The following is a 15,361-nucleotide window of genomic DNA, read 5'->3' as shown; positions in this document are numbered from 1 at the left end:
AAAAAAAGTCAGTACAGAGTGTAAAAAGGTACTAAAATGCTCAACAGCCTTGAAATACATTTAGCTTAAGAGTTGCTATAGGTATATTTTCCCCTTTTCTTTGATACTTCACTTTTTTTTTTTTTTTTTTTGTCGTTTGTACGGCTTGGACTCAGGGCCTGGGTGCTGTCATTGAGCTTCTTTTGTTCAAGGCTAGCCCTCTACCACATTGAGTCACAGTTCCACTTCTGGTTTTCTAGCTGCTAATTGGAGATAAGACTCCACAGACTTTCCTGTCCTGGCTGGTTTTGAACCGAAATCTGAGGATTTCTGGCCACTTGAGTAGCTAGAATTACAAGAATGAGCCACCAGCTTCAGCACTTGACTTGTTTTTAATTTTAAGAGATGATGTCTCACTGTGTTGCACAGGCTGGTCTTGAACTCCTGGTGTCAGGTAATCCTCCTGTCATAGCCTCCTGTAGAGCTAAGATTATAGACATACAACACTAGTATATTCATACATAAAAGTATATTCATACTTGAAATTCTCTGATCTTTTGTAATAACTAAGTAATAACTGTACAGGCAGCATCTAACTGCAAAATAATTAGATTCTGAGTTTTAAATATTGTTATTTTCATTGTTCCAGAGAAATTTATTATTTTTCTTTATTCTCTAAAATTCATTTAACTATTTAACCTACAAGGGATTGGATGTATTACAAACAGCTCAGGCCACAAATCCACTTGGAATCTGTTGGAATCTTAGCAAAGATAAGGCAGTAGAATTCCTGGAGTAGTTAAATAGCTGAAAGTGCCAGCAGTACACAACTTTGTGATGGGAGTTGATTGGTTGAGGATCTAGTGTATTAAGAATTGTCAAAGCTGGCCTGGTGGCTAATGCCTGTAATCTTGGCTACTCAGAAGGCTGAGATCTGAGGATCACAATTCCAAGCTACTGTGGGTAGGAAAGTCCGTGAGACTCTTACCTCCAATTCACCACCAGGAAACTGGAAGTGTGCTGTGGCTCAACTGGCAGAGCAATAGCCTTGAGCTGAAGAGCTGAGGGACAGCACCCAGGCCCAGAGTTCAAGCCCCATGACTGAAAAAAAAATTGTCTACATTTTTGTACAGAGTGGATTTCTCTTGTCTTCTGAAGTGTTAGAGTAAATTTGCTCTTTTAGTTAGTATTTTTAAATTAAAATCATCTACAAAAGTACAAGTTTTCTTCAGATTGAAAAGTATTTTTAGGAAGTGGTGCTGTGGCTCAAGTGGTAGAGTGCTTGCCTTGAGCTGAAGAGCTGAGGGACAGCGCCCAGGCCCAGAGTTCAAGCCCCATGACCAACCAAATTTAAAAAAAAAAAGAAAGAAAGAAAAGAAAAGTGTCTTTAAATGTGCTATGTGAATTTTTTCAAAATAGCCCATGTTAGAACAGACCCAAGAAATGCCAATGGTAAGATGCTGTTTGTGATAGAAGTAGCGAAATTGAGTGGAATGCAGTGTAAACAGGTGGAGATGCAGCAAGGTGTCCCCCTCCACATAAATGAGATGATAAGCTAATTAAAATGGAAAAAAGAAAAGACACTGCTTAAGCTGTTTTCCTGTAGGCCATTCTTGTAAATCAATGTCCCTTCTGTTGTCAAAGGTGGGGATTCTATGAATCTTCTTACGTTTGTATGCCTCATATCACAGCTGCTAGCCGGAGAGTTTATCAGTGGCTACTGTCTTCTTTCTGAGCTCACATATGCACCCGGTGTACCTTATGGGTTCTGCCGTCTTCATGTCCTCCAGCAGCCTTAAAGCCAGAGTTAATGTCTATTTCTCTCTGTCCCTGTTTCTGTCTCTCTGTCCTTGTGTCTCTGTCTTTTCAGTCTTTCTCTTTCTCAGTGTTGTTAATAGCTTCTCAGCAGATTCTCTTAGATCATGTTCAGCTAATGTGGTCATTGTTGCTTTAAAATCCCTCAGGAGATCCACGTTGTCTCTAGGTGGCCTGAATCTGACCTCTGCCCACCTTGCCAGCTCTGTCTTCTGCTACTCTCTCTTGCCTGTGGATCTGTGTGTGCCAGATTCCACAGTGATCCCCTTAAGCAGCCTGTGCTTTCTCACACTTCTGCACTTCGTTCATGAGCTGGATCCACCAACTGTTTGGAATTCCCCTTAGCTTTGCTTGTTTATCTTTCATACCACACAGAGTTTAATTCATTCATTCTTCAAACTTAGCCATTTTTTCTTCATTTGTTCAGGAAATCTGCCTCTATAAATATTGTGTATCCACACATTTTGAACTTTAAGAGAACAGGTATTATTTCTGAAGCTAATAAATACCAATTCGATGTTTTGTTTTGTTTTCAAATTGAGGCTTTTGTTTATTTGTCTTCCTCTGCTGTCGTTTACTTGTTTTTCTTGTTCCTTATCTAGTTGTTCCTGTCTGTATCTGTGTTATCATTTCCTTTCACCTGTTTCTTACCTCTGCAGTAATCTGTCTTACAGTACTAGCACACCATCTGAAGCTTGTTTTAAAATGAATGTTAATGAAAATGGCTTACATAAGATAGTGCATGCATGGTATAATGCCATTTGAAAGAAGGATCATTTCCCTTACTGTGATCACTTTATTTTTACATGAAAAATCAGAACTTAATTTGGATATTCCAGTCTAGGTCACAAAAGAAGAAAAAAAATTGGACCTAAATAATTTAATGGAGCATTGTATCCTGTGTGTTTAGGCTGAGATAAATCTCTGAACCAAAAGAAGCTCACTGTAAGAATTCTAGTGAGTCTACATGACTTTCTTTTTTCACCTATTTGGGTCCAAATTAGAGCCAATGTTGGGTATTTGTTGTCCTTGGATAATGCTTCAAGTTCTTGTTCTGAGTTGCTTGATTTAAGACTGCTTGTATTCATATTACTCTTGACTAACTTGATTCTGGCTCTGACTTTGATCCTCCCTCCTTTGTGATTTATGCCTTTAATTCCTCTTGTTTCTATTCTAGCAAATACTTTGAGGATTTTATTCAGAGAAAATACTTAATTCCATTTATATAATATATAATTAAAAACAAATATAAGGGGGGGGGGGTGTTTGTGGGACTTGAACTCAGGACCTATATGCTCTCCCTGAGCCTCTTTGTGCTCAAGGCAAGTGCTCTACCACTAAGCCACATTCCCAGCCTCCTAAGTAGATTACAGGCATGAGCCACCAACACCCAGCTATCTTAAAATCTTTTTTAAAAGGTAAGGTTGTGCTGTAATGCCCAGTTTGAAATCATTTTAAATATTCATCTCAGCTTTTTTTAAATAGTCATCTCAGTTCAACTTTCCTAAATGCAAAATGTTTTTTTTTTTTTTTTTTCCATTAGGAATCACTTTTTTTTTTCTTTTTCTTTGTCATGGGGCTTGAACTCTGGGCCTGGGCACTACCCCTCAGCTCTTCAGCTCAAGGCTAGCGCTCTGCCACTTGAGCCACAGTGCCATATCTGGCTTTTTCTGTTTATGTGGTGCTAAGGAATCAAACCCAGGGCCTCATGCATGTGAGGCAAGCACTCTACCACTGAGCCACCTTCCCAGCCCAGCAATCACACTCTTACTAAAGTGATACCTTTTAAATTCATAACTGAGTTTCTTGTCATCTTGCTTATTTATTTATTGGTTGACCTACTCTATCCATTCATTTCTCTATCTATCACCTTAATCACTCTTTGTGTGTGTGTGTGTGTGTGTGTGTGTGTGTGTGTGTGTGTGTGTGTGCGCGCGCGCGCGCGTGCATGCATGTGTGTATGTATGTGTGCATGCTCACATGCCATGTGTACACACTAATCCTAGGTCTTGAACTCAAGGTCTGAGTGCTATCCCTGAGCTTTTTTGCTCAAGGCTAGTGCTTTACCACTTGAACCACAGCTTTACTTCTGGCTTCTTAGTAGTTTAGTGGAGAGAAGAGTCTCACACTCTTTCCTGCTAGATAGAGCTGGCTTTCACCTGTGATCTTCTGGTCTCAGCATTCGAATAACTAAGATTACAGGCATGATGAGCCACCAGTGCCTGGCTCTTAATCATCCTTTTAAAAATTGTTCAGTTGTTGTTATGAATGTAAGTGTTTTATACTTAAATGTCTTTATTATTTGACATTACAGAGAAATGTCTTGCTTCTATTTAAGTACACATAAATTCATGAGCCAATACAGTGGTGACTCATAGTTTTCTGCACACTATGTGTTAATTTTGTTTCATCCGCCCTTCTCCAAATAGAAAAACCTCTATGTAAGTCAATAATTGACTGTAGCTTCCTTCTGTCCTTTTAATTTAATTTCATGTAGCAGCTATTGTTCTCAAAATTAATTCTTAATTTATATGAGAAACTTTCCCAGCTCATTGGTTTCCATTTTCACAGACTTTGAGGAAAGGTAGAACATTTAATCTTCATTCCCTTTTATCTTAAACTTGCTCTGTAATACATCTTGGTCTTCAATTTTGCATTTTAAGTTTAGTATACACTAGAAATAAATTTAAATTAAAAAATCCAGTGTTCAAGGATTATGTAAAAAACTTCCTCTGAGACCCTGATGAGTGGCAAAACTTATTTCTTTGCAAAACTAGGTGGATACCTTCTAATGATCTCATTTCCAGATTTAGCTTTTTTCTTTTTTTTAACTGTATTTTTTTTTTTTTTTTTGGTCTTTTCTTTTTTGGTACTAGAAATTGAATCCAGGATATTGCACTTGCTAGGGAAGCGTTTTGCCACTGAGCTACATCCCAGCCCTTAGCTTTTTTTCTTAAGGGTGTATAAATAGCCTGTGTTAAGAGTATAGGCTGTGTAAATTCAGTTTCAAAACTTGTTTCAGATGTCCAGTTTTATCTTAATTTGCATCACAGTGACCTTATTCTGGTCACTGTCTTCCTTCCCGGAAATATACAGCATTTCTTATTAAATCTTTGCCTGCTTGTAGCTGCTATTTTTGTGAAAATATGGCCACTCAGACAACAGTAGACATCTCTTTCATTTTGCCAGTCTACAAACCTCCAATAAGTCTGACTTCTTGCCTATCAACAGATTATTCTATGGAAGATACTGCATGTCTTAGCTTACAAATAAATAAATGTCTCTGGCAGGAGAAATCTTAGTCTTTATAATACAATAAAGTAAATTTTTAAAAAAAGGTGAAAGGATGAGTGACTCATCTCCTTTATCTTGTTACTATTTCAGATACTTCTTGCTAAAGTTTATCTGCTTAAAAATCACAGTGTTTCCAGTTAAACTTTTCACCTGGTGCGATTTTATCTTCCAGAAATGTTTCTATGCTTTCCATGGTAATTGCTAAGATGTTTTTGTTTCTCTGTGTATGCCAGTCCTGGGGCTCTGAACTGGTTGCTGTCCCTGAGCTTTTTTGCTCAAGGCTAGTTAGCGCTCTATTCTTGAGCTTAACCTTCTGCTTTTTGATGGTTAGTTGGAGATTAGAGATAAGAGTCTCACTAATGTTCCTGCCTGGGCTGGCTTTGAACTGCTGTCCTCATATCTTAGCCTCCTGAGTAGCTAGGATTACAGGCTCACCCTCTGGTGCCCAGCAAGACTCTCTTAAAATAAAGAAAAAAAGCCAGGCACTTTATCTATATTGGCGAAAAGGTTCAAGATATTTTGTTCATAGAAAAGAAATGTTTAGGGGCTGGGAAGGTGGCTCAGTGGTAGAGTGCTTGCCTTGCATGCATGAGGCCCTGGGTTCAATTCCTCAGCACCACATAAGAAAAAAGAAAAAAGCCAGAAGTGGCACTGTGGCTCAAGTGGTAGAGCGTTAGCCTTGAGCTGAAGAGCTGAGGGACAGTGCCCAGGCCCAGAGTTTAGTCCCCACGACCGGACCCAAAAAAAAAAAAAAAAAAGAAAGAAATGTTTAGGATATACTATGTATAACACAATCTCATACTTACTCTGAAAATAGCATATACTTGATTGTGTGTTTAAGAGAGAGTTTAGAACATCCATGAGACTGTTAATAGTTTCAGTTTTCTATTGTTTGCTAAGATTAAAGAAAGAAAGAGGGAATTCACTATTTTTTCCCTGTATTACTTGCTGGCAAAATTAATCCTTCAACCAAAATTGTGAAACCTAATAAAGAGCAAATTATGAAGAATATATGGATTCCATATACAGTTAACTTTGAAATATATTAGTGAATGGTGAAATAAATGCATTTTTAAATTTTTATCACAAATTATTACTAAGAAACTTATTTCCAAGGGCTTTGAAATTCAATACATTAAACATGTATAAGTTTCTACTACATTATGTAATGTAGAAGAATGTAATTTAACACTATGCCATCTGGGCAAAAGTAAAAGGAGAATTCAAGACTATCAAATCTCTACCTGTCTCCTTTCTCCCTCTTTCTCTTTTCCTTCCTTTTTTTCCTGCCATTCCTCCTTTACACATATACATACACATAAACTATTTTAGGGAAAGATAGAAGAGAAAAATATTTAAACCAATAAGAAGTTAGAATTTTGATAGTTATTCTTATATTAACAGTCTCAATATGTACTTTTCAAACATTGTCAGATATTGAAGTCATTTATCCAAATACAGTAAACTTGAAATTGGATTATATGAGAGAATTTATTTGGCAGTATATAAATGAGCTAGATAAATTTTAAAACTTCCTTTGGTTAGTAATAGTTATTAGACATGCCTGATCCCTGATACATTGATTTTTTTTCTGAATCCTGATAAGCTTGTAAAGCAGCATCAATTTTCAGTTTGTTAGACTAGCTCATGGAAGAAAAACAACTGGTATATGTGATATGCCCTAGGGTTTATGTTTGTGGTTTGTCTGTTACTTTGTTCTTTATTTTTCTTCCCTAATTAAGTACATCTTTCTTCTTTTAGTGTACTCGACAAATTATCTCTGAGAAACTAGGCCGTGGCTCAAGAACTGTGGACCTTGAACTTGAAGCTCAGATTGATATATTAAGAGATAATAAGAAAAAATATGAAAATATTCTAAGACTGGCTCAGACGTTGTCGACCCAGCTTTTCCAGATGGTGCATACACAAAGACAACTTGGAGATGCATTTGCTGACTTGAGTTTGAAGTCCCTAGAGCTCCATGTAAGATTATGTTTAAAACTATTTGGAGGGTGAGAGGTGGGAATAAGGGTTCTAAGAGGTAATTTTTATGATTTGTTGAACTCTTTAATACAATTTGAAATACTGTGTTTGGATGCAGCCCAGCACAAGGCTTTAAACCCACGTAATGAAAATTTTGAGGTGTTTTCTTTTAATATACTTAAGAAGGACCAACTGACTTCTGTCAATATAGTGATCTTTTTATACCTTAGAATAGATGTTAATGGAAACTTTGGGAGAAAACAATTGGGTTAGAAAGTAGGAAAATGGTTAGCCAGTGACTAAGCCTACAAAGAATCTTAGCTCTGTATAATTCTTTGGTGTAGGTTAAAAAGCAATTAGTCACTTATTGGAAATCTCTTACCAAGCAAGTGTGCAAACAAATGGTAACTTTCTCAAATGGATTTGTGATACACTTTTATTGAAATCACTAAATTATGAAGTTTAGGGATAGAATTCAGGTGTAATGTGCATACTTAGCACATACAAGACACTGCAACAATAAAATAAAATGAATTATGAAGTTTAGCATGAAATTATTTCTCAAGATTTATCTCTAAGTATTCAACAAAATTCTTAGGATTTTTTTTTTTAACTATCTTGTGACCCTCTTTTTCTTGTTCATTGCCTGGAACCAAAAGTTACAGATAGATATTCTTGGCCTATAGACTTCTAACTTGAAGAATTAGATAGAGTAGAAGATTAAATCACTTTATCCTAAAACTTTGGACAAAGAATTGTTTGCTATGAAGAATTTTAATATCATAACAATGAAAAATACAGAAATTCAATTTTAATTGAGTCATTTGATAGACAAAAAGGATATACTTGGCTTTTGTGTCTGACTTTCTGGTTTTATTTCCTTTGAAAATATAGCCAGTAGTGCAATTCCTGGGTTTTCTAAAATTTTCCAGGAACCAGGTCCGTATAATATTTTATGATGGCATAAAAGCTCCCCTTTCTCCACATTCTCACCTGTGTTTTTGTTATTGTTATTCTTTGCTTATTGGCTTATTGCTAGTTTAACTGAGTTGCAATGCTAACTCATGTGAGTTTTTTGTTTTGTTTAGGGGAGCAGAACTGGGGTTGAACTGAGAGCATTGAGCTTCCATTGTGATTTTGATTTGCATTTCCTTGATTAGTGAGTGATGTTGACCATTTGTTTATTCTCTTCTGAGAAATGCTTATTCAGATTATTGGCCTATTTCTAATTGGTTCATTTGTTGTTGAGTCCCTTATACATGCTGAATATTAATCTCTTATCAGAGGAGTTGTTTGCAAATACAGTATAATCTCCCATTCTATTTGTTTAGTTGTGCTTTTGTTGGCAGTGCTTTTGGTATATTAGCCAAAGATCATTTCCTATACCAGTATCTTGAAGTGTATTCCCCAGTTTGTTGCTAGTAGTTTCAATTTCAGGCCCTGTGTTTAGATCTTTGGTACATTTGAAATGGGTTTTTTTTAGCTTGTGAGGAATAAGGGTAGCTTCTGTACAGTTTTGACATCATTTATTCAAGAGTTGTCTTTTTTCCAGTGTAGGTTTTTGATGTCTTCATTAAAGATTAATTGGCTATATAGGTGCATGGATTTATTTCTGCTTCTTTATTATATTCCTTTGGTCTCTGTATTGGTTTTTATGCCAATAGTAAGATGTTTTAGCAACTAGGTTTTTTTTGTTTTTTGTTTTTTTGTCGGTTGTGGGCCTGGGTGCTGTCCCTCAGCTCTTCAGCTCAAGGCTAGAGCTCTACCATGTGAGCCATAGCACCACTTCCAGCTTTTTCTGCTTATGTGGTGCTGAGGAATTGAACCCAGGGCCTCATGCATGCAAGGCAAGCACTCTACCACTGAGCCACCTTCCCAGCAACTAGATTTTTAACTCTGGAAATTGTACTAGTCTTCCATTTTTCTAGTGGCAAATTAGAATTTAAACCTTATTCATGATGTGAATATTCTTTGATGTTTTAGTTTCGTTTGTAACTGACAAGAAAATTTAACTTATTAATAAACAAAGCATATACATATATGTATTTACTTACTAATATTCTAATTATTTTATATCAGTGACTGCAATATATTACGTCTTACTTTTTTTTTTTTTTTTTTTTGGTGCCAGCCCTTAGGCTTGAACTCAAGGCCTATGTGCTGTCCCTGAACTGTTTTGCTCAAGGCAAACTGAACCACAGCTCCCCTTCTAGCTTTCTGGTAGTTAATTGGAGATAAAAATCTTATGGCGGCTCCTGCCCAAATTGACTTTGAACTGCTAACCTCAGATTTCTTTTTATGTAATCCTTTGTGTACCAGTAGTTGTCATTTAATTCTACACAATGCCACAGACTTAATCTTTAGGAAAGATTTACATGGATCTCTCTTAAATACAGAAATTTTACCTTCCTGCTCTTTATTGAATTATTCGATAATTTACCACCTAGAAATTTGATTATAATAAACTAGCATTAAATTTTCATCTGAGAATCTAGTTGATTTACTATTACATTTTTCACCAGGCACAGGTGGCACACACCTGTAATCCTAGCTGCTGTGGAGTCTGAGATCTGAGAATCCCGATTCCTGCCAGCCTGGGCAGGAAAGTCTGTTAGACTCTTATCTCCAATTAACCACCAGAAAACCAGAAGTGGAACTGTGTGTCAAAGTGGGAGAATGCTAGTCTTGAGCAAAAAGAACTCTAGGGACAGCGCCCAGGCCCTGAGTTCAAGCCCCACGACTGACCAAAAATAATTACTTTTTCAACTGAAATTGAAGTGCTTCTAACAAGTTCAGTGATAATATCTTGCAATAAAATATTAACATTTATTATTATTTGATCACATATGCTCCTAATTAATCTATAATTAACCAAACAGACTGGCAAGCTTTCACTGCTGAACATTTGGTGTTTATACTGGCTATCTCTAAAGGAATCATTTGTAATGTTTGCTGAGCTAAAACATAGTTCATTCAAAGAAAATGAATTAAATCTGGCATCAAATGATCCTTCCTTAGCTGTGCGTATAGATAGACCTGAGCTTGGAAGTCAGCTAGTCACTAAGTCTACAAAGAAATGTGTCTTGTTAATATTTATACTTTGAGGAGATTCAGTCAAAACACAAAAAAATTACAATCTATTTTATGTCTCATAGTTTTAGCCAATTATTACCTAATTTGGTTGTGAAAGTTATAGTTTCTCTGATTAATAATCTGCTATAGTTTTCCCTAACAGCTGTGCTTATAATATAATACAAACAGAATGTAGAAACTAAAATATTCTTTCTCTAGTACAAAGTAGTTTTACTTTTAAAAACTAGGTTTAGCTATGCATCTGAGCTGATGACTAAACTTTTTGATAATTATATAGCTAACTGTGATTTAGAGTTTTAAATATTTAAAGATCTAAAGAAAAAGTAAAATTTCTATTGCTAGATTTCTAAATCAGATGTTTTCCCATTAGAGATATGGTTGAAATTTCGAAGTCATTTCTACTAATTGTTTTACTGGTTAAATAACGGTGGTACTTTGTTTTAGGAAGAATTTGGCTACAATGCAGATACTCAGAAGCTGCTGGCTAAAAATGGAGAAACCCTTCTTGGGGCCATTAATTTTTTCATTGCCAGCGTGAACACTTTGGTGAACAAAACAATTGAAGATACACTAATGACGGTGAAACAATACGAGAGTGCCAGGTAGGTACCAATTTCCACTAGATTGCCCATTTTTCAGGTGGCACATACTCACCTGTAAATTTAATTGCAGAAAGAACTTTGTCCAATATTGACCGAGGAAAAAATATACAAAAATATAGAAAATTCACAGAACTAAGAGAGAGGAGAACATAATTCTAGAAATACACAAGAGCCCAAAGCCAAATAAAAACTCAGAAATACATAATTAGGACTCTGATCTAAGTGCCTCTAGTGCTTGATGCTGCCATACCTCCCACAGAAGTTTCTAAAGGCCTTGAGTATTTGCTTCAGCCTTGGGAAGGTGCATTTGAGCGTTGTTAGGTGTCCAAACCTTGCCTGCTAAGAAGCAAAGAAATGGAGAACCTCCCTGCTTGAGCTTCCCTGGAAAAGCACAGGGCCCTCTGTCCTACCAGAAAGACGACCAGAAAGTAGATGGTCCTCAATAATGTGGCCCAATGTACTTGTCACCCCTGTTACTTGGTATTTCCTGACAAAAGCAGCTCACTGCCCTCACAGCGCACTGATCGCACTGTCTGCTCCTGATACAGGAGCTCATTTCTGTCTCCACAGCCAAGTTTGAACTGTGGACACCAACCTCTAGTTTTCTTCTTTTTTTTTTTGTCGGTCGTGGGGCTTGAATTCTGGGCCTGGGTGCTGTCCCTCAGCTCTTCAGCTCAAGGCTAGCACTCTACCACTTGAGCCACAGCGCCACTTCCGGCTTTTTCTGCTTATGTGGTGCTGAGGAATCAAACCCAGGGCCTCATGCATGCAAGGCAAGCGCTCTACCACTGAGCCACCTTCCCAGCCCCAACTTCCATTTTTCTTTTGTCCAGGTATTACTAGCCTTCAAACATGTGCCAGTTTACCTTTTGTAGAAGTATTTGTAGTTTGTTGTTGGTCTTTTTAGACAGGGTCTTATTATATAGCTCAAGCTGGCTTTGAATTCATGATTCTACTTCTGCCTCCTGAGTGCTGAGATTACAAGTATCCACCACCATGCCTTTTCAGTATTTGCCTTATATGTTGAAGTTGTTATAATGCAAGTATTCCATACGTTTTATTTCATACATATACCCTATCACAACCATTTTGATATGTGAATAAAATGTATATTATAAATACTTACAAATGTCTAAAAAGAGATAAACCCATGATAAAATTTTTTCAGCTTTGAGGCTGGGAAGGTGACTCAGTGGTAGAGTGCTTGCCTTGCATGCATGAGGCCCTGGGTTCGATTCCCCAGCACCACATAAGCAGAAAAAGCTGGAAGTGGTGCTTGGCTCCAGTGGTAGAGCACTAGCCTTGAGCTGAAGAGCTGAGGGACAGTGCCCAGGCGCAGAGTTCAGGCCCCATGACTGGCAAAAAAAAAAATTTCTGCTTTGATTCTAGGCCTAGTTTTTCCACCATATGCCCTGCCTTTTCAGTCCCCTTACTTTTCAGTCCAGTTCTCTTAGAGGTTCTGATTATATTTTTCTGTGAAATTTGATACCCTAGCTAAAGATGGATGCAAACTTCACCTTTTAGAAGCATGACTTTTTTGACCTTTTGCTCTAGAAGTGACACACCTAGTCTTCTTACTGTTACATGTTTATACTCTTGTTCTTGTTGTTGTTTGAGATAAGGTCTTGCTTTGTAGTCCAGGCTGACCTCCCAAGTTAAAATTCTCCTACATTATCTTTACAAATGCTGGAGTTAAATGCATGCACCACCATACCCAGTTTAAGTGCTTTTGTATGTGTGTGCAGGTCTAGGTCTTAGGTTTTTTTTTTCTATTCTTTATTGTTTGAATCTTAACATGGTATTAAAACTAGAAAACGAGGGAGAAAAGAATCAAGAGGAATCTTTCAATAGCATCTCCTTCACTTACATTGAAGGAATCTGTCTGTAAAAAAATCTTCTAATGATTTTGCCTTTGATAATACTCCTAGTGAATTGTTTTCCAGTCTGTTTAACTTCTTTCATTGACAGTATGTTTTTCAAAGGATTCATTATATACATATTCAGTATGAATGAAGCATTTTATTTGTATAAGTTTTACGTGATTCTTTTCTAAATGTCAAATATTCTTTATAATCTCCTAATTTGTACATACTTGATACTCTTCCTTTTTTGGCTTTAATCATCTGAAGCCTCTTTTTTTTTTTTTTTTTTTGCCGGTTGTGGGGCCTGAACTCTGGGCCTGGGCACTGTCCCCCAGCTCTTCAGCTCAAGGATAGCTCTCTACCACTTGAGCCACAGCACCACTTCTGGCTTTTGCTGCTTATGTGATGCTGAGGAATTGAGCCCAGGTCCTTATGCATGCAAGGGAAGCACTCTACCACTAAGCCACCTTCTCAGCCCCATGAAATGAGAATTCTTTTGTTTCAAAAATACACCCCCAGGCTGGGAAGGTGGTAGAGCGCTTGCCTTGCATGCATGAGGCCCTGGGTTCGATTCCTCAGCACCACATAAGCAAAAATAAAAAAAGTTGGAAGTGGCGCTATGGCTCAAGTGGTAGAGCGCTAGCCTTGAGCTGAAGAGCTGAGGGACAGTGCCCAGGCCCAGCGTTCAGGCCCCACGACTGGACCCAAAAAAAAAAAAAAATACACCCCCAGCTCCCAATTAAGAAACATGTGAATCTGTTTTGTTTCTCCAGTGCATAGGTAGATAAAAAAAATAATTTATTTACCTATATTAGAAATATAGTTTAATTGTTTAGCATATACTGTCTTTCCCTTCAGTCTTTATTTCTACAATACCTTTTTAAATTGACACATATTGAAGGACAGTGACTTTAATAAAGTCGCAAATGTAAAACATTTTATATTTTATTTACAGGGGACAAATATTAAGGCTCTTCCCCTCACACATAGTCAGTTTCAAAGCCAAGACTAGAGCCCATGTGCTCCTACTTTTATACTTGATATGGATTAATTTAAAACTGGGAGGAGGGCTAGATGCTGGTGGCTCATGCCTATCCTAGCTGCTCAGGAAGCTGAGATCTGAGAGTAGTGATTCAAAACCAGCCCAGGCAGGAAAGTTTGAGACTTTTTTTTCTTTCTTTTTGTCAGCTGTAAGGCTTGAACTCAGGGCATGGACACTGTTCCTGAGCTCTTTTGCTCAAGGCTAGTATTCTACCACTTTGAGCCACAGCGCCACTTCCAGCTTTCTACTGGTTCAATGGAGATAAGACTCTCAGACTTGCCTGCCTGGGCTAGCTTTGAACTGTGTGTGTGATTCAGATCTCATCTTCCTGAGTAGCTAGAATTACAGACATGAGCCAGTGTCTGGTGGTGGAGAGACTCATTTTCAGTTAACCACCAAGAAAAGCCGGAAGTGGAGCTGTGGTAGTGATAAGATAAACCTCAAAGGCAGCACTAAGTTCAAGCCCCAGGACTGGCACAAATAAAATATAAAATAAATAAAAATTGGGAGAATGGAGTTTCATCTCAGTAATAGAATATTTGGCCAACATGTGCAGGGACCTAGGATTCAATCACCAGCACCAGAAAGCAATGATCATGTCATGTTTTTTTAATATATATTTTAACATATATTTTTGGGTCAAGGCTAACATTCTACCATTTGAGCACTACTTCCAGCTTTTTGTGTGTAGTACTGAGGAATCCAACCTAGGGCTTCATGCATACGAGGCAGGGACTCTACCACTGAGCCACATTCCCAGCCCATGTCATATATATTTTTTTTTAAGTGTTCACATCTTGTAATGAGAAACCTAACTGAAAAGATGATATCTCAGTTTATATAACATATAAATTCATTTGGAGCATTTATAAAGCTATAAATCAAGTTGTATGTACTTGGTAGCTGGTTACTTAAAGGAAACCTTTAGACAACTTTTATATATGCTTGACAAACCAACAACAATCCCAGCCCATCATTTATCCTTCTATTCAAATTACAATATATATCTTATTCTTTAAGCTTGGTACAAGGTTGGATTCCTGTTAATATAGTAGCTACAGATTAGGTAAGCTGTAACACTGAAATAATGCCTACTGAGAAATAATATTCTAAAAGAATCTAAAAGTGTTTCAGGAACTGACTTTCTTCTCCATCAAAACCAGAACTTACTGACTTTTAGGGCAAAGGTCATGTATTTGATCAGTACAAAAAGTGGCAATTTAGGCAAATGCCTGGGTGGCCTTTTAAAGCTCCCTATTATGCATTGTATACAAGGATTTCCTAGTCCTGTGGCGCTTTGTGTGCTTTGTGTGTCGCAGATCTTCTGACAGCCACACTCAGCAGCAGCAACAAGGGAGTCAGTTGTGTAGAAGATGTTTCAGATGTGGACACCTGTTTTCTAGAAGTTTTACATAAATCTTAAAGTAACCCTCATTAACTTCGTTAATGTATGCTCAGTTCAGATTGGCAGTCTTGAAGGAGAGGGTTGCATTTGGAAAACTTAGTGTACACACTGCCCTTGGTAATACTGAGCACTTTGGGAAGTTTTATTTGGACACATCTACAAACTTAATGAAAAAAAAGTTAAAGAGCATAAAGTCAGAATTACAACTTCAACTATGCTGAAATCATTAGCTACTGTTTAATGTTCTCCAGAGCATTGAAGGATATTTAAAATAGTAGCATGTGGT

The 15,361-nt window shown here is 37.3% G+C and overlaps 1 protein-coding gene across 4 annotated transcripts in view; it reads left to right on the top strand.

Moving 5' to 3' along the window:
* Nucleotides 1-15,361, top strand: part of Arfip1 (ADP ribosylation factor interacting protein 1) — a 64,158-nt gene that overhangs the window by 35,460 nt on the left and 13,337 nt on the right. For all 4 annotated transcript variants that reach the window (XM_042701694.1, XM_042701693.1, XM_042701696.1 and 1 more), the window contains 2 exons: nucleotides 6,850-7,071; nucleotides 10,609-10,766. In XM_042701694.1, the coding sequence (XP_042557628.1) occupies nucleotides 6,850-7,071; nucleotides 10,609-10,766 (380 nt within the window). The remainder of the gene's footprint in view (nucleotides 1-6,849; nucleotides 7,072-10,608; nucleotides 10,767-15,361) is intronic.

Source organism: Dipodomys spectabilis, unplaced genomic scaffold (assembly GCF_019054845.1).
Source record: "Dipodomys spectabilis isolate Male_0828 unplaced genomic scaffold, ASM1905484v1 ptg000297l, whole genome shotgun sequence".
Taxonomy (NCBI): domain Eukaryota; kingdom Metazoa; phylum Chordata; class Mammalia; order Rodentia; family Heteromyidae; genus Dipodomys; species Dipodomys spectabilis.
Note: the sequence above shows the minus strand (reverse complement) of the source record. Positions and strands in the feature narration are given on the sequence as shown.